The sequence below is a fragment of the Gobio gobio genome (assembly GCF_949357685.1).
Source record: "Gobio gobio genome assembly, chromosome: 10".
NCBI lineage: Eukaryota > Metazoa > Chordata > Actinopteri > Cypriniformes > Gobionidae > Gobio > Gobio gobio.
Window position 1 is genome coordinate 23,934,631 of NC_137116.1, and position 26,284 is coordinate 23,960,914.

The 26,284-nt window shown below is 38.2% G+C and overlaps 1 protein-coding gene across 5 annotated transcripts in view; it reads left to right on the plus strand.

Moving 5' to 3' along the window:
• Nucleotides 1–26,284, plus strand: part of sorbs3 (sorbin and SH3 domain containing 3) — a 75,871-nt gene that overhangs the window by 4,283 nt on the left and 45,304 nt on the right. For 2 of the 5 annotated variants that reach the window (XM_079827937.1, XM_079827938.1), the window contains exon 1: nucleotides 2,122–2,249. In XM_079827937.1, the coding sequence (XP_079684063.1) occupies nucleotides 2,211–2,249 (39 nt within the window). In that variant the 5' untranslated portion in view covers nucleotides 2,122–2,210. Of the gene's footprint in view, nucleotides 1–2,099; nucleotides 2,250–3,919; nucleotides 3,957–11,676; nucleotides 11,969–26,284 lie in introns of those variants that run through there. The other 3 variants (XM_079827933.1, XM_079827935.1, XM_079827934.1) reach the window with 3 other exon arrangements.

Consider the following 26,284-nt stretch of genomic DNA (forward strand, 5'->3'; position numbering starts at 1 on the left):
CAGTGGGCAACGAGTCCAATGAGTTGTTCATCAGCATTAAATTACAGTTACAGTAACACCCCAGAAATCTAGCTATAAGTGGGGATATTGGCCCTCATTTATCAATCTTGCGTAGAAACGGGCGTATATGTTGGCGTAAGATTATGCTTACACTCCTCTCACCGCCTGATTTATGAAGCTGTGCGCACCTCTGAAATCCAGGCGTACGCAAAACCTGCCCTTGATAAATGCCGCGGCTGAAAACGATCGTCATTAAAATAACACGCCCCTATATATTCAAGTCTCTGCCTCCCCCACGCCCTCATTTTACGCCATGGACACTCGGAAGACGGCAATGAAGCGAAACTTCTCTGACGTGGAGATCGAGACCATCACCAGGGAAGTGGAAAAAAAACTAAATTGTTTTATTTGGGAGTTTAAAGAGTGGGATTAAAGGCGCCCACAAAAAGGTGTAAGGTGGAAATCCAGTTTAAATAGCTTTTTGGATGAGAAATTACCTAAAATTACAGCACGTGTTTTGAAATAATTAGCATTTAATTTCGTATCACATCACATGTATTGGGGTGTACAATAGTGATGATGATGTGATGTGGAGTACCATTCATTCACATTAATATAATTGCATGACAATTTGTTAGATTCTTATTATTATCATGATTTGTCTTATTAATGACGCTTATTGTTATTTAGAAGAAGAATGTCGTTATTATGATTATTTATTTTATTATTATTTAAAAGAAGAAGAATGTCATTTTTATTATTTTGTCAGTCTGAATTATGTTCAGTCCCAGTCCGTGCGCAGCTGCCGGGCCTAACCAACGTCAGGTAAAGCGCACAGGCTCGCAACTGGAGGAATGCATATCAAATGCTTTGGTAAAGTCACACAAATTAAACATTGAAGTCCATGTTGCACAAAAATAAACACTGAAGTTTATAATTACTTCTCTATTCGCACGGGATTAGTATATGTGGGGAGCTCTGGTGATTTGTAATAATCGCAGAGAATGTCTGTGATCTTAATCCCGTGCGAATCGGCCATATCTGTAATATGTAAAGTAAAAATTCCCCCGCAAATGACCTACCATATTTCGCCAAACACCGAGGTCCTGTGATAATATTATAATTTTTGCAAGGTTTTTGTGTCCTGTGCGCATTTCTATCTTTATCTTTCACGAAAAATGGAGCTAGGCTGCATATAATGCACACCGTTATGACTTCCCGTACGGCCGCGCGGATTATAGGCTACTACTTTCACTTTAGAATGAGCACAATTTGGGAGTAAATTGCTTGAATGGTGTGTTTAATATTATTCTTAATGAAAAACACAAAAACAGAACAGTACAATGACAACTCGCTTAAATGGGCACTTTTACATTAGCTTTGAAACTGAATCTTCCGTCGTATATTGTTATTATATTGCTCAGTTACGTTTTTAATTGCGTCTGTTCTCTAACTGAACGAAATTATTTGTATTACTATAAAACAATCAAAATGATATCGATACGACTGTTTATAATTTCATACAGCTATATAACGAAAAAACATTTTCAAGTAACATCATATCCGGGAGATAAGTCAGTAAATTCGAGTAAAATCACAGCTTATCCCGTGCGAATGCGCCACGCAAAATTCAGATGTGGGGGAGTCATTTCTAAATCACATGAGGTCCCCAGATAATACTTATCCCGTGCGAATAGGGCTTTATTTGTTGTTGTTGTTGTTGTTGTTGTTGTTGTTTTTACAGTGGGTCATAATATAGCATATCTTTGTCAGTGCGTTTTGTGGTGTTAGGAATTGTTTTTCTGCGCATTTTCGCACTAACTCAAAACGTGCGTACACCACCTCCTGAGCTGGTGTAGGATTTGAGCGTGCCATACGCCAACGGCCATATTGATAAATCTCAAAGTCACCGTGGTTTTGGGTGTACGCCAGGTGTACGCTGGAAAATTGGTGTACGCACTTTTGATAAATGAGGGCCATTGAGTGGCGAATTCATAAAAAAATTTATGGGTGGAGAATGGCAGAGTGAGTAGGACGTGACCTTTGGTTGTTGATCATGTTATCTGACTGTTAAATATTTATTTTGGATGGCAGAACAGCCTGAGGAGGAAGAAAACAAGTGAGGGAGCCATTGAGTCAAAGCAGAGTGGGGGTTAGAGAATGGCTCAGAGGAGTGAACTGAAGATTACTCTTAAAGTCTGCTCAATTTGATGAAGAAAACACATCCTCATCGACAGACGTGCAGCAAGGTAAGTGCCCTTGGCTCACTACAAAACAGTACCTCCAGTATTTTTGTTCTGTAAAAATGTATGAAATGTAGTTTCTGTAATTTCCCATCTTGAATGACTTCATTCATTTGAATTACAGTCTTTTTGTGACTCATTCAACCACTCATATTGCATACTGTTGTGAGATATCAGAGATATAAGGAAAGGAAGGTGGTGTAGGTAAATAGGGATGAATGATCTCATCCATGTCAAACTGCCTTTACTTGGAATAAGAAAGGGTTGTGAAAGGGTTCTTCAGAAGTGTGCATTACATGTTATAAAAAGTACTTTTAATGAGTCGCCTTGTGTAAGAATTAGTATAATTGGGTGTAAGTTCTGTCATTGTTTTACAGTTTATGCTCAATTATACAGTTAACCTCAGCTCTATCCACATTTTTACAAAACTAGACACAAAAGAGACATGTTTTAACATCCCCATATGCTGATTACTCATATTGTGTATATCATTGCTGGTTTAAGTAGTATTGGTCGCAATATTTTTACAACCTAAATGGAATTGTTCAACAACAAATACAAATTCTGTCATTATTTACCCTCATAAGTAAATTAATAACACACTGAAATTTAAGTCCTTTACTAATAATCTTCCACTTTTAACAACTGCGAATGGATTATTGTTGAGATTTTTACACAAGTCAATGAAAAGATCTGACTCATTCATGAATTAAACATTGTCACTTCAAAGAAAGCAGGCGGATGTCAAGATTTTCTCTTTCTGCAACCATAGACTGTAATTTGAAATGTGTTTTTTAGGTTGATTTTAATATAGAGTGCCTCGTCTTAGCTGGTCAGCCCAGTAGTTTAAGTATCCTTTAATTTATTGGACATAAGTGGCCACTAAACCTCATTGCCTGTGGAAATAGTCAGAAAGTGTGTTGTGCGGCTGAACTAGAAGGACATTGTTATGTTATTTGATTGTCACATTTCATTCTCTAGCAGAGGGCACATCTTCAATTCAATTGACATGTTTTGCGTTATTAGTATTACTCGGGCAGTTTGACTTGTGTTCATTTGTATGACAGTAGAAAAGACATGAAGACATGAGATGATAGTATTTCAGAGAGAGAAAAAGAGAAAGTGAGTATCTGTCCTCCAGTGAACAATGAACTTATGTATTTGCAGATCAAACAGGCCGTCTGTGTGTGTGGGAAGGGAAATGCACTCATTTGTTCTTTTGATTTTAACACACAAGAGGGTGTTTCTCCTCAGCCTGCATGGGACTTTCTATTATTTCCAGCTGTGCATGTGTGTGTGTGTGTGTGTGTGTGTGTGTGTATATGTATGTGAGTATGGGGATGGAAACTATTACGGCTTCGGACTTGTTAGGCACAGAGAGTTTCATATATGATCCTGGCTTGCCCAGAATGGTGTATTACACACACACACACACACACACACACACACACACACACACACACACACACACACACACACACACACACACACACACACACACACACACACACACACACACACACACACACACACACACACACACACACACACACACACACACACACACACACACACACACACACACACAAAGGCTGAGTCACAGAATCAGAGTAAATTGCAAACGCCCTCCCAGCAAAAACAGAGCTGGCTGTAATCCTTTCCCTCTCTCTGCTTCTTTCTCTGCTACTCATTCCAGGGAAACATCTCCTCACGGTAAATACGCGCGTTTCATTCCTCTTCAAACTTCATGACTCTCTTTTTCTCAACCTTATTCTTCTGTTCTTCACTGCTAGTTAGTTTCATGTTGGTTTTTGAATATAAAGGTGATTTTGAACATGAAACATCACTGTCTATGATCTTTTCTGTCACTTTCCTTCTTGCTGTAACATTTGTGGAGATGCATGCACAAGGAGTGGAATTCACACTCACCAGCAACCAAATGTAGGTATTTTATTTGAAGTGGCTGGTCATTTCACTTAGTAGCCTGAATACATCTTATTCTGCTAAAGTGATTGACACGAAAGTTTACCAAAAACAGATCCAAGTCCACTTTCAAGGTCAGCGACAATGTGAATGCAAAGAGAACTGGGGTTTTATATGTGGTTCTTCAGTAAAAAAATATCTGGCATTAACCAGCTGCTGTGTTTTGGTGGGCAAAAAGTTACCCTGTTTAGAGTACATAAAGAAAACATCCGGTGCTCTTACAGTTGTAATGTTATCATTGCCTGTCAGAGGTATATGGTGTTGTCCCATCATGAGTAGCTGTTGAGCCTGATCTGCTAGATTCCTTTCAGACTGCTTCCCGTGTGACAGGTTGACAACGGTCATTTATTCACACAGTAGATACAGTTGGCAAGGAGGCCTTGTGGGGGAAAACAAATTTACTCATTTATTTTATGAAAAATCTGTTCAGTTTTTTTAATAGTTAAAAATTTGCCAGTAGTTTTGCCAGTAATTTGGATGCTAAAATAAGACAGTCAGTGATTGGATGATAAGATATGCAAGTGGAATCTCACAGTTCAACATGTGCATGTAACTAGCTGATATCCATGTCACAACAAGTAAATGTCAGAAAATGACACTTTACAGCAGAACCAGTGTTACTCTTTTAAAAATGGTTTTCATTATTTGAAATAAAGCTGAAATCAAGTAAAATATTTATGTCATGACAACTATCAGAGTGCATGGTTTGGTCTTGATGGAATAGATCTGTAATTGACCAAGTAATTGAAAGTTGAGCGGAAAGCTCATTGGCTGCTGATACAGCAGGTACCAATCAGCTGTGCCCTATAGAGAACAATGTGGATTGAAAGCAGATTGAGTTAATGCGCCATCTAGATTTTCATGACAGAACTTTGTACAAATATTAGATTTAAAAAAACTTAAAAGGAAATGAGAAATGTTGACTGAGATAATATGTTTAAATGCTAAAATTAATAAAACTTAATCTGAAATAAAATAAAACAAAGCTACATAGAAATATGTATTTAAAAAATGAATTATTTGCCTACACTCTAAAAAAAAAAAAGGTTCTATATGGCCCCAAAAATGGTTCTTGGCTCGCAATCATAGGGGAACCTTTTTTAGTGCTATATAGCACCAATTTTGGTGCTTCAGTGGTTCTTCAGCGGTTCTTCAGAGGTTCTTCACCGGTTCTTTGACTAAGGTGCTATATAGCACCTCTGAAGAACCGCTGAAGAACCACTGAAGCACCAAAATTGGTTGTATATAGCACTAAAAAAGGTTCCCCTATGATTACGAGAACCATTTTTGGTGCCATATAGAACCTTTTTTTTTAGAGTGTAAAATTAAAATGTAAAATATTAAAATATTTTCAATAATAATTTTTGCCAGGGATGATGATCTCATGTGGTGTCATTTTATCAACATAATTCATCATATAATTATCATACATTATTCATTTGTTAAATTGTTTCTAATTATTATTTTTTTTTATTGTTTTTTTATGGATAAAATAGCATATAGATTGGACAGGAAGTGAAATAGGAGAGAGAGTATATGAGCTGGGATTTGAACTGTGGTCACCTGAGGTGTGACTGTCCAAAAGCTGCTCAAATTTCTCTTCAATTTCCCCATAAATAAAGGGGTGACTATAACCATGATTTGTTTTCCCCACGCTAAACTGGTCCATGCCCCTACTAAATGTGCAGAGTCGGTGTCTATTGAATGCATGTGATATCTAGAGGAGCATTGTCTGTTGCTGTTGTTGTTTCATAGATTTGAGGCTGCTTAAATTTGATTGGAATTGGCTGGAATTCTAGCACTTATTTTTGTATCTTGCACATTGTATGCACGGTAGCTCCTCCTTATTCCAGAACATTTATATGTTGAGGTCACAAACTCAGCAATCCTTATAAAATCAATTTTTATTGAGTGTTATATATCAGCAGTGCGGTTTGGGACTTGTCAAGAGTAAATATTTACCATCATGGTGAACTTAGTTTCCTCTTACACAACACTGAGTCATGCCAGTCATGCTGTTATTCAGCAGTGGTTAGCTGTCATTCACAATATCTCTTAAGCCTTTGGTTAGATTTCGTCAGTATTGGTGCAACATGTTTACTCTATAATTTAGTGTAGAAGTATAGTTGACAAATCATAGCCATTTCAGACTAGTTTCATTATAGAGATGGATTTGAGCTTGTTTGGGGTTGTTTGAAGTAGGGGTTTACAACCTTTTTTTTTTTTGCCAAGAACCCATCAGAGACCCACTGTTATATTATGTAAAATGGAGTATTGCATAAGTCTGTGATAACGTGTACAGTACCATATTAATGCATTTACATTACTGTTCAAAATTTTGGGATGGGTAAAATTTGTAAGGTTTTTGAAAGAAGAATATTTTATTCACCAAGGCTGAATTTATTTGATCAAAGATACAGTAAATAGAACAGTAATTCTACGCTATGAATTACAATTTAAAATAACTGTTTTTGGTTTGAATACAGTGCATCCGGAAAGTATTCACAGCGCTTCACTTTTTCCACATTTTATGTTACAGCCTTATTCCAAAATGGATTAAATTAATTAATTTCCTCAAAATTCTACAAATAATACCCCATAATGACAACGTGAAAGAGGTTTGTTTGAAATCTTTGCAAATTTATTAAACATAAAAAACAAAATAATCATGTACATAAGTATTCACAGCCTTTGCCATGACACTCCAAATTTAGCTCAGGTGCATCCTGTTTTCACTGATCATCCTTGAGATGTTTCTACAACTTGGTTGGAGTCCACCTATGGTAAATTCAGTTGATTGGAAATGATTTGGAAAGGACCACACTAAGGTCCCACAGTTCTGCATATCAGAGCACAAACCAAGCCATGAATCCAAGGAATTGTCTGTAGACCTTTGAGACAAGATTGTTTCAAGGAACAGATCTGGGGAAGGGTACAGAAAAATGTCTGCTGCATTGAAGGTCCCAATGAGCACAGTGGTCTCCATTATCTGTAAATGGAAGAAGTTTGGAACCACCAGGACTCTTCCTAGAGCTGGCCGCCCGGCCAAACTGAGCGATCAGGGGAGAAGGGCCTTAGTCAGGGAGGTGACCAAGAACCCGAGGGTGACTCTGACAGAGCTCCAGCGTTTCTCTGTGGAGAGAGAACCTTCCAGAAGAACAACGATCTCTACAGCACTCAGGCCTGTATGGTAGAGTGGCCAGACGGAATACACTCCTCAGTAAAAGGCACATGACAGCCCGCCTGGAGTTTGCCAAAAGGCACCTGAAGGACTCTCAGACCATGAGAAACAAAATTCTTTGGTCTGATGAAACAAAGATTGAACTCTTTGGCCTGAATGGCAAGCGTTATGTCTGGAGGAAACCAAGCACCCTCATGACCTGGCCAATACCATCCCTACAGTGAAGCATGGTGGTGGCAGCATCATGCTGTGGGGATATTTTTCAGCGGCAAGAACTGGGAGACTAGTAAGGATCGAGGAAAGATGAATGCAGCAATATTCAGAGACATCCTTGAGGAAAACCTCCTACAGAGCACTCTGGACCTCAGACTGGGGCGAAGGTTCATCTTCCAACAGGATAACGACCCTAAGCACACAGCCAAGATAACAAAGGAGTGGCTACAGGACAACTTTGTGAATGTCCTTGAGTGGCCCAGCCAGAACCCAGACTTGAACCCGATTGAACATCTCTGGAGAGATCTGAAAATGGCTGTGCACCGACGCTCCCTATCCAACCTGATGGAGCTTGAGAGGTCCTGCAAAGAAGAATGGGAGAAACTGCCCAAAAATAGGCGTGCCAAGCTTGTAGCATCATACTGAAAAATAATTGAGGCTCTAATTGGTGCCAAAGGTGCTTCAACAAAGTACTGAGCACAGGCTGTGAATACTTATGTACATGTGAATTCTTTAAAAAAAAATTTAATACATTTGCAAAGATTTCAAACAAACTTCTTTAGAGGCAGAGAAAAAGAATGGTAGAATGTTTATCAGGTTCCTTTCGGTCCAGTAATCACTGTACTGGCAGACACAAATATCTGCTCGCTGCAGGAGACCGGCCATTAATAACATGCCTCTCATTTAGTCAGCCCTCTCTCCTCTACTCTATAGTTCATCACTCTTCTCTGCCCTCTCAATGGTTTATTTCTTTTTTTCAGTCTCACACTGAACTTTCATTACAGTATAAGACCTCTGTGTTCTCCTCTCCTCTTGTCAGGTCTCACTTCATGCATTCTCCTGTTTAAACGGTCAGTTGTGAATGTATTTTCTTCTCTCTTCTTCTGTTTTGCAATAGTCTGGTTGCTGTTTGGCAAAAATCCCTTACTGCACACACACACACACACACACACACACACACACACACACACACACACACACACACACACACACACACACACACACACACACACACACACACACACACACACACACACACTGTAAGACTATACCATTTAAGACTGGTTTGCCCTACTGAGCCAAACCAATGAATTATTAAGAATGAGCTGGCTTCCTAAGATTCAGTGGAAAATAGACACTTCTGAAAAATGCCACACATGCATAAAAGAGTTCAGGTAATTCTTGCTACTCCTGTTATTGTTTTGAAAAAGCGACCTCTAGCAACGAAACTTACCTGTACATTTTGGTTTGTTTTTCACCAAACCCTATTGTATACCCCCAGAACACTTGGAATATATGCAGCACATGTCTCATGGGATCATTCGGTGATGCTTATTTTTTTAAAAGCTTGATGCTGGTTGCTATTCACTGCCATTATATGGACGAGCACGAGCAGGACATTTAAAACAAATATCCTTTTGTGGTCCACAAAAGAAAGAAGGCCATACGGTATTAGAACAACACCAGAGCGAGTAAATTATGACTTTTCATTTTAGGGTGAACTATCCCTTTAAGTCTTGTAAATCAAACCATGAATACTTTGTACCTGCACTGTGATAATCCACAATCACCTTCGGTATCTTTTAGCACAGTTCCTAAGAAGATGACAGGACATGTAAATTGTCTGAGTAGTCATTTATAGAATGATAAGGTTAACAGCTATAAAATATTCTTGAGCATCAAATCAGTACATTAGAACGATTTCTGAAGGATCATGTGACACTGAAGACTGGTGTAATAGCTACTGGAAATTCAGATTTGTCATTATAGGAATTAATTACATTTTACAACATTTTAAAGTAAAAAATTGGGACCAAAATTATCCAGACACTTTGACCTGACCATATTTTGCTTAAGTGTTTTTTCTTTAATTGCTAATGCAACCTTTTACACCACAGACTGAACAAAATGAAGCATTGCTTGGTAATTGGTTGACCTAAACTGGTATTATCTAATTGTGTACTTAAATTTAACAGCTGACAGCTGATTGGTTGATTGTAATCCATTACATACATTTCTATCAAAGTTATCTGACATTATCAAGATGAATTTGTTCTAACACAGTTTAACTCTGATTTATTGTCATATTTTATTACAATTTTCTAAACTATAGTGAATACAATTTGATAATGTGAGAACAGAGCATGTTGAAGGTGTCTGAATACATTTGGGTTTGACTGTATATATACACTCACCTAAAGGATTATTAGGAACACCTGTTCAATTTCTCATTAATGCAATTATCTAATCAACCAATCACATGGCAGTTGCTTCAATGCATTTAGGGGTGTGGTCCTGGTCAAGACAATCTCCTGAACTCCAAACTGAATGTCAGAATGGGAAAGAAAGGTGATTTAAGCAATTTTGAACGTGGCATGGTTGTTGGTGCCAGACGGGCCGGTCTGAGTATTTCACAATCTGCTCAGTTACTGGGATTTTCACGCACAACCATTTCTAGGGTTTACAAAGAATGGTGTGAAAAGGGAAAAACATCCAGTATGCGGCAGTCCTGTATTTTCTTCTCTCTTCTTCTGTTTTGCAATAGTCTGGTTGCTGTTTGGCAAAAATCAGAGAATGGGTTTTTCTTGGCCGAGCAGTTGCATCCAAACCTTACATCACCAAGTGCAATGCAATGTCGGATGCAGTGGTGTAAAGCACGCCGCCACTGGACTCTAGAACAGTGGAGACGTGTTCTCTGGAGTGACCAATCACGCTTCTCTGTCTGGCAATCCGATGGACGAGTCTGGGTTTGGCGGTTGCCAGGAGAACGGTACTTGCCTGACTGCATAGTGCCAAGTGTAAAGTTTGGTGGGGATTATGGTGTGGGGTTGTTTTTCAAGGGTTGGGCTTGGCCCCTTCGTTCCAGTGAAAGGTACTCCTAATGCTTCAGCATACCAAGACATTTTAGACAATTTCATGCTCCAAACTTTTGGGGATGGCCCCTTCCTGTTCCAACATGACTGGACACCAGTGCATAAAGCAAGGTCCATAAAGACATGGATGAGCAAATTGTGAATGGTGTGGAGGAACTTGACTGGCCTGCACAGAGTCTTGACCTCATCTCTTTGGGATGAATTAGAGCGGAGACTGTGAGCCAGGCCTTCTCATCCAACATCAGTGCCTGACCTCATAAATGCCCTTCTAAAAGAATGGTCAAAAATTCCCATAAACACACTCCTAAACCTAAAGCCTTCCCAGAAGAGTTGAAGCTGTTATAGCTGCAAAGGGTGGACCAACTCCATATTAAACCCTACTGATTAAGAATGGGATGTCATTAAAGTTCAAGTGCATGTAAAGACAGACGTCCCAAAACTTTTGGCAATATAGTGTATCTTCCTTGAACCGCATTGAACTTTGAGCGTCGTAACTTTGCAGATGTTGTTTATGCTCAAACAGCAACATTACACACTAACTAAAGTTAAAAAGGTGAAATCATAATCAAGGACCCCTTTAAATATGAATCCACCTTTCCTGAGAAAGTACAGTTTTTAATAAAATATCCTTATAAGATTTGAAGTGCACTACAAGTGTACACTCAATACATTTCAGTGTAGACCTACTTCTTTTTCACAAGCTAGGTTTCACAGTAGTTTGAGAGTCCTGCACTGAATCTAACACTTTCTTGACATATCTAAGAATAGGGCATGTTTCTCAATTCATGTCCTCTGCCTCAGTTTATTTGTCAATTTTCTGATAAAAAATTTCACATTTTCACTGAGTCACTTCTGTCCAACTCTGGTTGGCCATGTATGGCCAGACACACATAAGCAGTGGCTCGTAGAAAAACAGTGGGGTGGGAGCACAGGAAGGACAGAATAGAGCGAAATGAGAGGAGAAACGTCAGGAGGTGGATGTGGTTTGGTCTTTGAATTCGCCAGTCTTTTAACCTCGTGCTGTGAAATATTACCTTATGGCCACAAAAGGCTGACTGCCTATTCAAATGCTCTTTAGTGAAGGCAGCCAAAAGTGAGCCAGGCCTCTGCACACAGTCTGTATGTTACCATAGCAACCCTTGTCAACCAGGAAGTCCTGTAGTGGTGGAGCAAGTTATAGAGAGAGAGAGAGAGAGAGAGAGAGAAGGAGAGAGTGAGAGCATGTGTGTGTCAGTATGTGAGAGGGACTTAACAGAGGTTAAGTAGACGGGAGCAAAAACCAGTGAGGGAGAGTGGGGGAAAGGACTGACCGTGAAAGCAGACAAAAAGAGAGAACAAGTACATAAAGAGAAGTTTGGACCTGAAAGGTTATTTTCTACAAAGCAGACCAACCAGCACTTTGGGAGTTGCGTTTGTCATCCTGGGAAATCTGTGCGTGGCAGCGCTGTCACACACATACACACCCACGCAAACCGGTGAGTTGATTTTTCCATCTGACAGCCATCAGCCTGTTGCGTGAGTATTGTAAAACACAGTAATATGATAATGTAAACCAACTAATTTCTTCATGCAGTTCTTTTTGGCCCAGCTTTCGCAGGGTTGTGTTAAACTGGTAGACCGCAACTTCTGAAGTTGATTCTTAACTCTCTTTAAAGGATTAAGGGTCTTTGGTGAGAGTTTTCAAAGCAGCGGAAAAGAGCATAAATGCTGCAGAAAAGCCAAAATCTGAAGTCCTGTCTGTGTTTACAGTGATATTTACATGTACATGTTGAAAGTCATTTGGTTTCAAGTAGCTGGACGTTATTGAGACAGTTGTTTTGCCTGTAATGAATTTGACTGCTAAGAGTGGTGTGATTTGTTTGACATTTGATTATAGTAGTTTGACCCTAATTTCATTCTGTTCATGTACAGAGTTTGTTTCTTTAAAATTTTAAATGAGATATTTTTGCACATTCATTCTGTTTGATAATGTTATTAAATCATGTAATAATTTTGGATGTACAAAATGGATTTGGTTTGTTATATAATAGTGAAAGACTGGACGATACAGATAAACCAGTAAAAAGGGAAGGGTGATATTAAACTTCTATACAGTTTTGTATAAATTAAAAATAAAACACTAAAAACTCAAATGTTAATGAATTTTAAATTAATTTAGCATCACAATAGTCTATTAAGTGGATTATCAGAGATCTCAAGATTAAATTTAACAGTGTTTTTTAATTATCAGTGTTTTAAAGATTTTTAAGTTGGCAGGAAATGGAAATGTATTGTGTTAATGTCATTGCGAGCGATTCATCTGTGTCTTTTTTAATTTTTTTAACATTCATAATATCTAATTATATATATATATATATATATATATCGGGGGAGCTGTGACTTTTTTACCCGGGTATGCTGGGTGATGCGTTATGTAAAATATGCAACTGCATGCTGGATGAGTTTATAATAAGCGTGTTCATGCTAGACATTTCTCTCATGACACATAGCAACACAGCTAAAAGTTTCCTTATATATTTGACCATTTATTGAAAGTAGTCTATATTTACCTGTTGCCTTCACAAGCACCCGTAAAAGCTGTAAATTTGTGTTGTTGAGTTGAGTCAGAAGCAAATGCGACGCGCGAAAGGGGCATTAGTATGCTGTATTTTTTGTAATTCCGCTAGGTGGCACTTTTTTAAATTAATTTGTTTATTAAGAATTAAAAATAAGTATAATATAATACATATTAGTAGCCTATTATAAATGAGGTGATCGAGATCTGGCAGTAAAAGCACATTTTTCCTCTTGGGCGAGCGATCCGCTCACAGCCCTGCTTGTGAAATCCAGAATATGCCAGCAAACCAATGAGAACGTAGGACAATGATGATGATACATAACAACAGGGCGCAGATGCCAAAGCTGCTGTGAATCCGCACACCCTGAACTACAGATTTGAAGAAAATTACCGTTGTTTGGCAAATAAATATATGACTGAGAGTTACGTATTACTAACATTTATTATATCATGTAAGATTTATGTTACACCCCAAACAAGGGAATTTATAGTAATATATATAGTAATATATATAGTATAGTATATATATATATATATATATATATATAATTATAACAATTATAAAATGTCGCTCTTCTGGCAAAATTACAGACTTCTTCATTTAGTCTGCTTAAACCCCTCCCTTTTCTTATCTGATGCATGTAAGTCCCTGCCCTACTTTTTGATAATCTGTTACTTGGATGTACATCACAATACAGAAGAAAAGATCTGTCACTACTTTTGTTACATTGTGACTTTAAGTGAGCGTAAGAAGACCAAAAATGTTATATAATTAATGCTGAGCAATCAAATAATCGCGATTAATCGCATCCAAAATAAAAGTTTGTGTTTACAAAATATATGTGTGTGTACTGTGTATAATTAAATACTGTTTTTTTACTACTATAAAAAAAATATTAAATAATTACATAATTTTACACAGTACACACACATATTATGTAAATACAAACTTTTATTTTGAATGCGATTAATCACTATTAATCGATTGCCCAGCATTAATTATAATGTAAAATAGGAGAAATGATGATGTACAATTGAATATCCAATATCAACTGATACTGATAAATTGAAAACCAAAATCTCAGATAACCAACATATTGCGGTGCAAATATATTGTGCATATGTAGTGTTGACCTTAGAGATATATGATATAATATATCAAGATATGAAGCTAATTTCAAGACTGAAATAAATGTAACTGGAGGTCAGTCTGCTTTGACTTTACATATTCCCTTGCTAGTTTCTGTTAGTTAAAGATATTTTCCCAGAGAGCTCCTCTAGTCAGTGACTGACAGCTTAATCTCATTGAATATGTCCTGCACTTTTACACGTCTATTTGGGTGTTTCTCACCGTTGTAAGGCAAATGAGTGCAGAGTTCAGTGTCAGCTCCATTAGTGAGTGTTCCAGTGACAAAAGCATGGAGGGAAGGGTCTCCTTTCTCACCTCTGAAGCTGTCAGGTCCATGAGAACGACCTAAGCAACACACACTGATCTCTCTGAGAATATTCTCACGTTTGTGCGTGAGTGTGTGCTTTAGTTCACATTACATAAGCATGACATATTATGGCGACCCTCATAGTATGGGGGCATTTCCCTACCTCTGATCTACAGATATATAAGGGTACAAAAAATGACATTTTCTATAATGAGAGACGTCTTGCTGATTAGAATCATCTTCAACAGGTCCAAACAGGTGTTTCACAGTCTCCACGCTTTGTAGAGTGTAGTTGATTTTGGATGGTAAACAGAGTCCAAGTGGAGGAGCCCATTTTGACTCATCGCTATCAAATTGTTTGTGGGATCCATCCCCCGAGTCGAGCGATGGACAACCATACATGGTGATCAGCTGGACCTGCTGTTGATTAATGTGTGCATCATGTAATAACGGGAGATTGTAAACAGACGCACGGTAAAGCCTTGTATGGTGTCCACTTGCATTCATCAAGAAGCCAAGAGCAACAGACCTGTAAAAGAGAGAGAGGAGAAAAGTTAGCAATGAAATATTTGAGGGGGACGTTTGCTTTGTTCTGCTGTTTTTGTTATTTTTAATTTTAGAATACTTTCAGCATGCAGAGACAACTATAAGTAAGCCATTTGTAGGCTAACTCCCTTGAAAAGTGTAGCTTAAAGCTACACTGTGTAACTTTTTTAGTCTATTCTTAGCTAAAAACACTTAGTTCTTTCAAAAATATATGTGCTCATTAATGTATATTTACTTCTTTCAAGTAATAAAGTATTCTCGTAAGTTTATAATATGCCATTGAAAATACATACGGGAAAGGGGTTCGAATGCGGGTCGCCATGTTGCCCCTCCATCTTGAAAGTACATTAGCCAAAGAGGGACATACCTGTAAATTCAAGCTTCGCCTTTCGCGTTCTAACACTCGATGGCACCGTGTCGAATGTGGACGAGGTCGAACTGGAAGCCATGTTAATCTTGGACTAAATCGGCCACCGTAGGAGTTAAAACGAAATCGGAATTGAGAGGAACAGAAACTAAAATTCACGGGATGGTCATATACCTGTTCACCACTAGATGGGGGAAAATATCACACAGTGTAGCTTTAAGAAATCTTTATTTCACAAAACCACAGCTTTTTCTTTGCGGTTTGGCCGTTCGTCCACACGCAAACGCAGTATTCGGACACTGAAACCAAACTTTTTTGAAAACTTCTTCCTGGGTGAACAGTTTTAGAAACTCTGGTTGCAGAGGTGTCGTGTGGACAGTGAACCTGGGGATTTTGGCTGAATCCGCAATCGCCCCCTAAACCCTCAATCACTATTCCCTACTTTAGTCCACTAATATAGTTCACTTGAAGGAGTGAATGAAAACGAGTGAGTGAAATCGGACTCGTTATTGCGGTGCAATGTGGGATTGAATGAGTGCACTCAATAACGTCCACTATGGTCTCGGACACCACTACAAATGGCTGTCCCCTCAAAAAGTGCCCTATTTAAGGGTATAGGGGGCGATTTCGGATTCAGCCCATGTCTTGTTGCGTCTGAACCGGAACCAGCAATAAAAAAATTTCCAGGCTTCTGATTGGCCAACATGGCTTTACGGTTAGGGTTATATTGCCACCTGTTGGTTTGGCATGCTCTTGATAGAGCTTCATAGCGTGTTTTACGTTTTCATGTGGACGCAAATTTTTTTTTTAAACGGAGGAGGGTAAAACTGTTTATAAAAATACCCATGTAAGTGTGGACTAGGCCTTAATTAGTTCAGTTCTCCTCCATTATCTCCCTGTTTGTTCCTATGGTTACTGATTGGTTTAGTTCTGTTCAGGTTAGGGTTGGGCGATGTCTACCAAATTGGCATCAGACGATGTCTACGGTGAAATATCACGATGGACGTTGACATCGAGGGGTTGCGTTTGAACGTTAAAGCTACACTATGTAACTTTTCCGCCCACTAGAGGTCGCCTGTTCAAAACAAAGGCGTAGTTTGATGACGCCACGTTTGAGCGCAGAATCTTGGGACATGTGGTCTTCACCTCACAGCTGGTGGAAAAGAGTCCGGATAGGACTCGGGCAGAAATCATGTTCATGGATGTGATTATTAACATTACTGTAGTCTGAAGCAGAGCAGGACCGAGTGTTGTGGAGCTGAGCAAGGCCGCAGGAGCGATTGAAGAGCGGGACTATGATTATGGCATAGTCGCCGTCGGGACTTTTATTATGACACGGTCGCCGGCGCCACTTCCTCTTTTCCAGTCATGAGTATGAGGTATTGCAACTCTGTTTATCGTTTTAGATATATCTGAGTGTGTTGAAAAGGAAGTTATGACGTTCACTCGGCGGCTGCTATGACACTTGTTCCCACTGCAGTGAGAGTACAGCGTTTCTGCTAAATAAAACCGGAAACCGAGGGTAACGCAGATATGACGCAATCGACAGGCGACTCCCTCAAATGCATAGCTCACACGTCCCGGTTCCTTGGTTAAAATAGCAATTTCTCACGATTTACAAATAGTTGGAAACATTTGGGATATTCTAAGTACTCAACTGAACAAAATATATAACACTGGCCTAGTGTTTTTTGGATATTTTACTGCAAAAATCTTACATAGTTCACCTTTAAGCTCTGTTATTGTGGCGCACGTCTGGAGAAAGAGAGAATCTGAGCTGAAAGGGCTTGAATGAAGCACATTTGGCTTTAGATAACTACTAGAGGATATAACGCTGAAATATCATTACTACAAACGATCCTGAGTGCTTGTGGTGTGATCGGCACCGCTGTTTTAACACCTCTGCTACTGGTGCTACTGTTCTCGCAGTCCGAATGGAAACATGCGGATGCGGACCGAGATCCGCCATTTGAATATCACTGGTTTAGTTTATGTAAAACATCTAGTAGCCTATACTTCGTTTGCCGTTTTTTGCACAATACAATCTTTAATGTTTAAATTGTGTTCATTGAATTGTTTTGAATGTAGTTTGTATTGTATTGTGATTGGAAAACATTTCGTTATTTGTGGGTGTGTGTGTGTGTTTGGGAGGCTTCCAACATTGGCTCAACATTGTGATGTCTGTCAGCCATCGGGCGATGGATGATGGCATCGTCTATCGTCACAACCCTAGTTCAGATGTGTTTAGTTAATTAGTCCCTGTTGTTTGCTGTCTATTTAAGCCCTGTGTATATTTCCGTTCATTGTCAGTTCTACGTTGTGTTTAGTTGGTTGTTTTGTTCCAGTTTGTGAGTTTCGTGAAGTTTTGAGTTTGTTTGTGAATAAAGACTGCTGCACTGTTTCATCTCTGCTTTAACCAACAGTGACACATCTGTGACGTGGGTTATCTTTGTTTCGTTAGGGACTGTTTGTTTGGACATTTCTGTGTGATCTAAATATTGTTTGCTTGAGCATCCAAACAGCCTGGCACAGCAACAGCTTGGCCAATGAAGTGAGTTTGGGGCAGGGCAACCTGTTTGTTCGACCAATGGCAGAAGTGATGAGTGTTCAAAAAACCTGTTTGAAAACGATCATTATTTTTGCAATTGTGTTTTGCACAGAAATGACACTTTTACACTTTAAATATTTGTCTTTAGAATTGTCTGTTTCTGTCTGTAACGCCCAAATTATACTTAAGGCACATTAGGCACATTAAGCAAATTAAGGTTCCAGGATTCCAGGATTTTTCTCCATAAAGTGGACTTCAATGGGGTCCAACGGGTTGAAGGTCCAAATTTCAATGCAGCTTCAAAGAGCTCTACATTATCCAAGACAAGGAATAAGGGTCTTATCGAGTGAAACGATCAGCCGTTTAAAAAAAAAAATAAATGTATAAAAATGTATATACTTTTTAACCACAAATGCTCTTCTTGCTCTGATCTGCGATGCGCCACACATTACGTCATCACGTTGGAAAGGTCACGCTTGACGTAGGCGGAAAATAATACAATGTACTTATTGTGTTCATGTTGGATTGCAAAACACTTTTGCTGCTATTGAGGTGGGATATGGGTAAGGTTAGGGATAGGTTTGGTGGTATGGTATGTTTAAGGGTGGTTTAAGGTGTTAAGGGAAGTGTCAACAGTGTAATTATAGATGTAATTACATGCAGGTATTTTTAAAAAAATGTAATTACAATGTAAAAAACGTGTGTACACAATTAGTGCATTGTATCAAATTATTCATTTAAATACATAGTAGTCAAAGACACCTAATATAAACTAGAGTTGCGAGTAACTCTTAACCTCTCTTATAACCAACATGGTAATTTAATGTTGTTACATCTATAGTAGTTTATTGTTGTTCGATCTCATCAATTTATTTTTCACCATCAACGCGATGATTGGGACCAAAGTTTTGGTTACGATGTGTACAGTTTGACCTTGTTGTTTATGTTGCACAATGTGCCATTGCTTTTACCCAAGATCTCACTCATATCGTCCAGACAGATTCGATTAAGTGATATGATCTAGTCATGATGTTGAATCTTTTGGCTCATTCTCACGTCATAGTATGCTTTGTCTACTTTCTGTTATCTCTCTCTAACACACACACACACACACACACACACACACACACACACACACACACACACACACACACACACACACACACACACACACACACACACACACACACACACACACACACACACACACACACACACACACACACACACACACACACACACACACACACACACACACACATAACATCTCTACAGAAAAGCTCTCTCAGACATTTACCTTCATTTGATAAACAAAGTGGCAAAAGATTCATGTGAATCATTCAGATGTTATCAGGACTATATGAGGATTAATGCAAAACACATGAATTACTTGAAATAAAATAAGTTTTTCATCCACAATTAAGCCTATAATCTCTATATGTTGCTCTATATATAGCCTATTCTGTATACAGTGGCCACCAAAAAACCATTTGGATTATTAAGCCACTAGTAAAATATATTAATTTAATTGTGTTGCATACAAAATATTATCTGCAAATGCTTTAGAGCTTTCTATAGAATTAACTTGCAATTAATTTTTACCTACTGGTGTTTTCTTATATAATGCAAAGACATTAAATGTGTACTCTGAGGGGCCACTGAATATAGGATGTAGATGTGTATAAAATATTAATTATATAATGGATGTGAATCTAGTGTAAATGTGCACACCGAATGGAAAGGCACAGTTAATTGCTCATCATGAAAGTATACTATATACTGTATCTGCTGATATATTTATATAAACTGCATGATTGAATAGTCATTTTCTCCAGTGCAACAAACAAACCCGCCCATGCGCAGGACATTTTCCAGATGCCGTTGTGAAAATAAATGGAGATGCAGGGTAGAGTTCATTTGATCGCTCGCTGGGGAATAGTGTGCAAGCGTTCTTATTTGGACAGTTAGGATTCACCAAAATGGTCAAAAATGTACTGAGCTGAGACAGTTCTTAGTTAAACAAAATGTTTTATTTCGTGCTGACTATAAACTGTACTTAAACACATGGTTTTAATGACTCAGTTATCCATTGAGTCTGTTAATGATTGAATAGACACCTTAGAAGGCTCTTAAGAAGCAATAAATGTCTGCATACTCAATATGACCCCTTACTTTGGTATCTTTCCCACGAGAGCAATAAGGCGGTCAGTCAGTTCAGTTCTTGAATCAAATCTATTTTCAGTCATTTTCAGTGTGCATTACCCCTACATGTACGCCATTTTCATTGAGGGATTTTCTCACACCAAAGAATAAACTTGCTATTGTTATCAAGGTCAGTCGCCGACAAATTTGACAAAGTTTTCCTGTGCATTTTGACATAGAAACAATGAAATCTTGTCAGTACAGTTCTATATTCGGCTTGGCTATTATGGCTTTTGATAAAAGGTATGTGCATATTTAAACTTTTCCTGAAAAGCAGAATGTTTAGCCTCAAACTGACCTGTGCCTCTTTTGACCTTTGATCTTTGGACAATGATATAAAGATCCAAACTGCTGTCAACAAGACAAATGAATCACCATTCCATTCCCTCAGTGGTAATAATGCCAGTGGCTGTCATGTTCAACGTGCTTCACTGCATTATATAAGCATTTAAGTTTTTGTTTTTAAGCAAAGTACACTTAAGTGGCCTTTTATTTCATTCATATTATATTATCTGCTATCAGCATGGTTGAGGCAGCAAAGTTAAAATTAAGAGCTGGATCTAATTACAAGCAGTTTTCTTTAATAAAACAAACTCAAAATAACACTTGTTGGGATATGGGACCAAAACATGATACACAACCATAGACGAGATCAGACGAAGGCGCCAAAATCGCTCCTCCTACCCTTAAATTGGCCACTATTTGTGCCATTTGTCCCCTCAGCCATTTTGATGTCCGAAACCATGCTCAGGACATTTTGTCTGTACTCATTCAATCCCATAATGCACTGCAACAACTAGTGTACGCTCAACGGCTAGAGAATACCCATAATGAACAGTATGCCCATGGGTGAACAGATGGGTGCGAGTGCATTTGCTATTTAAACAAAGTGGCGCTGGATGTGAAAATGATAACTGCCTCGGGCTGAACTAGCCTGGCGTCGACAAAGACTAACTGAAAATGAGGGCTATATACGCATATATAGGGCTATATGCTGTGTTTGAAATCGCCCACTATACACTTATTCACTATTCCCTACATTATGGCACTTGAAGGAGTGAATGAAAGTATTCTGGTTTGTAGAAACAAGTAGCTTTAAACATGCAGGCCTGGATCACTACGAATTACAGATTGTCTTTATCTTATCAAATGCTATCATTGTTTACTTGTGCTCGTGCATGCTAAAACAAACTGTCATATCACAGCTGTCAGGAGCACCTTTGCACTAGCAGTCATTATCTTTGAGGAATGATGTGTCTCCTACAATACGATGTCCTACTCCCACAATTCAGTTCCAATATCTCATAATGTTTAGAATAAATAATAGATAAATTGTTAAACACTTTAGTTTAAATACGCCAACTGGTGGCCAAAGAGCATCTGTAAAAATCATACCCGGTGGAAAACATGTGACTTAGTATTATGTAAGAGTTGTTCACATTTGTTTAAATTGTAGTGCACTCCTTCCCTACTGAAGTCACTGGATCTACTGAGTAGACGGTTGGAGGTCATTCATAATCATAAATGTTCCATTGGTCACTCCCTCATACCAGAGACTTGAACTACAGATACCAGGACACTGGTGATGTAGCCTTTAAAGGATTATTTCAACCAGAAATGTCATCACTTACTCATCATCTTCATGTTGTTCAAGGTTTCTGTCTCCAAAAAAGGAGAAATTTACTTCAACATGCAGTTACAATTAATGGGGACCAAAGCTTCAAAAGCTTCAAAAAGGACCCAAAAGCATCATAAAAGCATCATAAATGTGGTCCAGATGAAGTCAAACTTTAGTTTTGCGCACTTATAATCTTCCCTTCCAGTGAGTTGTTAAATTTGAAAAGATCCAACTCAAAAGAATGATTGTATATTGAATGTATTGAACCATATGAACTAGTTATTTTATGTCCATTTTTAATCTTGATGGCCCCCATCCTCATTCCCTTTTATTATATTGAAAAAAAAGCCTCCAGGATATTCTTCATAAATTCACTTTTTGTGTTTCACGGAAGAAAGAAAGTCATACGCTTTGGAACGACATACGGATGAGCGAATGATGACATAAGTTTCATTTTGTGTTAACTATCCCTATAAAGTTTCCTGTGGAAAACATGATTTAACTTTTCTACTTATTTCCTGAAAGTCTTGGATTCCCACAGAGTTTGAGCATGTGGATAGTTTTCAATGCTATTTAAAAAGAATATAAAAGAAAGGCCATAAAAGAAAGACGTAATACTATGATTCGGCTGTTAAATTGTTATCTCCCAAAATAAAACCACCTGAAGGCAAATGTGACACAGGGAACGTTCCAGCCATGATGTCATTGGGAGTATGTGCTCTAGAATTGACTACAGACAGGGGAATGTGAACGGATACTGTTCTGTCAAAAGCTTGTCATGGGTCAGTATGAACATCTTGAATTTGTTGCTTGATATAACACAGCGTAGATTAATCAATATAACTTTGCATTGCTGGGCTAATGTAGGCTAGACCATCTCATTGATTAAAATGAATTATAATGCAATTATACAATGAATGGAGTTTGTGGTTAATACGGTTTTATTAAAAACAATCTAAAGAAACACACTCCCACATAGAGCATCACTGCAGCTTGATTTATCATCAACATGTGCAAGTGATTTGACCGCAGTAATTAACTTACTGACCCCTGCAGTCTACCAGACATTCATTAAGCAGAGTTTGTGTCCTAATCAAACTTGTTACTCCTCACAGATGGTATGCACGTTCGCTGCTTGGAAAAGGCCGTAATACTTAATAATGTTGGTGCCGGAACTCTTAGTGGCTCATAAAAAGCAGAACCCTGATTAAATGTTAATGATTTTTCATTTATGTGTGACAGATTTCCTGCATGTCTGTTCCTATTAAACAAGATGAAACACAGATAAGCCCTAAATTAAGAGCAGAGTAATAGTTTTTGACATTTTAGATTGTGCTTTTCCCATGAAACAGGCCAAACTTTAACCTGAGAGCAAAACTTTGGTCTATCCTTGAATAGTCACAGCCTAAAATAGATATTTACTCACCCTCATGCCATTTCAAAACATGTTCTTTGCAGAACACAAAACATGTTTTGAAGAATGTTTTAGCTATTTTTTATTTATTTAATGAAAGTCAATAAGGTCCATTACATAATTGGACCCCATTGACATTCATTGGGTAGACAAAAAAAGACATCTTTTGTGGTCCACAGAAGAAAGAAAGTCAGACGCAGGGCCTACAACTAACTTTTTGTTGAGTGAGTAATTGTTCTTTTGTAGTAATTTTTCTGTCTTTTGTTGTTTGATTAGGACACAGACAGCAGGAGGAATATATTGGGCTGCTGTCACTTTAAGAGCCGCACGGATCCAATATACTGATACACATGCTTTTTCTTTCCCAACTGTTTGCGTTCACTTAAAGCCCGGGACACACCAAGCCGACGATCGGCCGTTGGGCAACGTTGGGCTGTTTTTGAGTGTTCAACGTGTAGAATCTGTGTTGGGCCATCGGTGAGCGAGAGAACTCTGTTCAGCTTAGTGAATGAGTAGCAAAACAGCGAGCAAAGAAGACAAAATGGTAACTTACAGATAGAAGGCTGTTTTAATTTGACGTCATCTTACCTGAGTGTTCCTGGGTGAATTTTTTATTTTTTTATTTTTATAGTTTATTTAATAGGGACAGATACAGTAAACATAGATTATCTTCTTTAAGCAATCCCATGCCAGCATCATAGTGTTTATAGCCAAAGGCTAATTCGCAACACCTGTCCCTAGAAGGGCTTTTTGTATTAAGATATTACACTAAATGTAAATGAAAAAGAGAGAAGCAGTACATTGAATACAAAAAAAGGTCGAAAAAATGTTTAAAAAATAATAATAATTCACACATGGTCACACTAGCTGAAAGAGCCAGGATTTTGTCAGTTTTTTGAAAGTAGACAGTTTAGTAAGAGTCTTTATCTCAGCAGGGAGAGAGTTCCATTGGAAAGCTCCTTTCACAGAAAAAACTGTCTGAGCAAAAGATGTTCTACAAAAAAAACAAAGTGGCTCTGGGGCAAGTCTATTCAAACATTTAAACACAAGCTTTATATAGCTAAAATTACAAAAATTCATAAAGGTTAAGATTTTGTGTTTAATTAATATAGGACAGTGATGAAATCGTATGGGCTTTTTATCTAAAATTTTAAAAGCACGATTATAAAGCCGTTCAAGAGGCTTTAGAGTGGTTTGGTTGGTCTGAGACCAGACAGTGGTAGTCTAATATAACTCCTAAATATTTCTCTTGTTTGACTTGTTCAATGATTTTGCCTTTCATTTCAATGTTTAATTTGTTTGCTATTGGTGTCTTTTTTATAGAAAAGCATATGGATTTGGTTTTATTTGTATTCAATGTCAAACAGGATCTGTTTAGCCAAATTGACACTTTCTCAAGACTTTGTGTTATTTTACTGCCGATTACAGCAGGGTCCTTGCCGGCCTTATAAACCACAGTGTCATCGGCGTACATCTGAAGGCTAATCTCAGGACAGACTTCAGGAAGCTCATTCATGTATAGGCTAAAAAGAATAGGCCCCAATATAGTTCCTTGAGGGATTCCTGTCATAATTTGACATGGGGCAGATTTTACATTATCAATAACTACACATTTCTCGCGACCCTGTAGATATGACTCAAACCATAAAACTGCCTGCTTTGACAAATTAAAAGAAGATAATTTTGAAATAAGAAGGCTATGATTTACGGTATCAAAAGCCTTCCTTAAGTTCAGGAACACTGCGCCCACCATATTTCCTTTATCGAGTGACTGCACAATGTTTTCTAGCATTGCACAGACGGCAGATTCAGTAGAATAATTCTGTCTGAAACCATATTGTTGTGGGTGCAGATAGCGATTTATTTCTAAATAAATAATTAGTTGTTCTGAGACAATTTTTTCCAATATTTTAGACACTACCGGAACTAGACTTATTGGTCGTAGTTATGGGCATCTGAAGTATCGCCGGACTTAAAGACAGGCTTAACTAGTGTTTTTTTTCCAAGTATCTGGAAATGTTCCAGTTTTAATGGAAACATTAATAATGTGGGTCAGAGTCTGACTAACAAATTGGGAATATTTTTTTAAAAGAACTGCATCTGTCTCTGGATAAAGTGGCATTCAAGTCTGAAATGGCTTTAAGTACCACTGCCTGGTCCACTTCTCTGATGGTAAAAGAATTCTGATTTGCTGTCGAAATTAAACTTATATTGTTCCAGTTTGTTCCATCATCTATAAATTTAGAAGTAAGATCATGTACAGATTGAATGAAATATTGATTGAACGCATTGGCTACTTGATCAGGGTCTGAAATATTTATATTTTTTCATAACAACATGAGCGGAGTTGAATAAAGAAAGATCAGCATGATTGATATTCAAAACGGTAAGCACGCACTTTGTTTACGGTTTGTGAATCTGCAGGCTGCAGTGTCAGTTTCCCTTTTTGAATGACGAATATAGAGGAATATATCTGCAGAAATCGACAGTTGTCTCATTTAGGAGCAGAATGTGCATGCTAGTTGACAGTTTCTCTCAAGTGTGTTCAAGTGCAGCTTTTTTGCCCCGACGCAGGCAACACGAGGTGACAACACAGGTGGCTTTCATCAGCGCTAGTTCTTTGGCGTCGGTTTGGTGTGTCCTAAGACGTAACCGACTATGTTTACGAGGATACTTGCCAAGACGGGCCTTTTTGACGTTATTTTGTTTGAATATGTCTTTTCAAGCGCAAGAAGATGTGAAAGAGAGCTCAATTCTGTGTTTGCATACTGTCTGAGATGTGGATTTCTGGGCGCATGCTTCGGTAACAAGTTCCCTTTCCCTTTCATGCGCTTGAATATTAAAACCGCCATGCCTTAAACTTTCGTGATGATGCAGTACTGGCGCGCCAACTGTCCCGAGCGTCGTTCACATTTGTTCATATTCATGTTCTCACAACATTGCATTGTTAGAATTCATAAAAATGTTACCGGACAACTGCCGATTGACACAGTTTCACATACTCGCTAACAGTTTTTTTAACTCGCATTTTGCACTTGGCGAGTGTTAATTTTCGGCCCTGGTCAAACAGGTTCGGAATGAAATGAGGGTGAGTAAATGATGA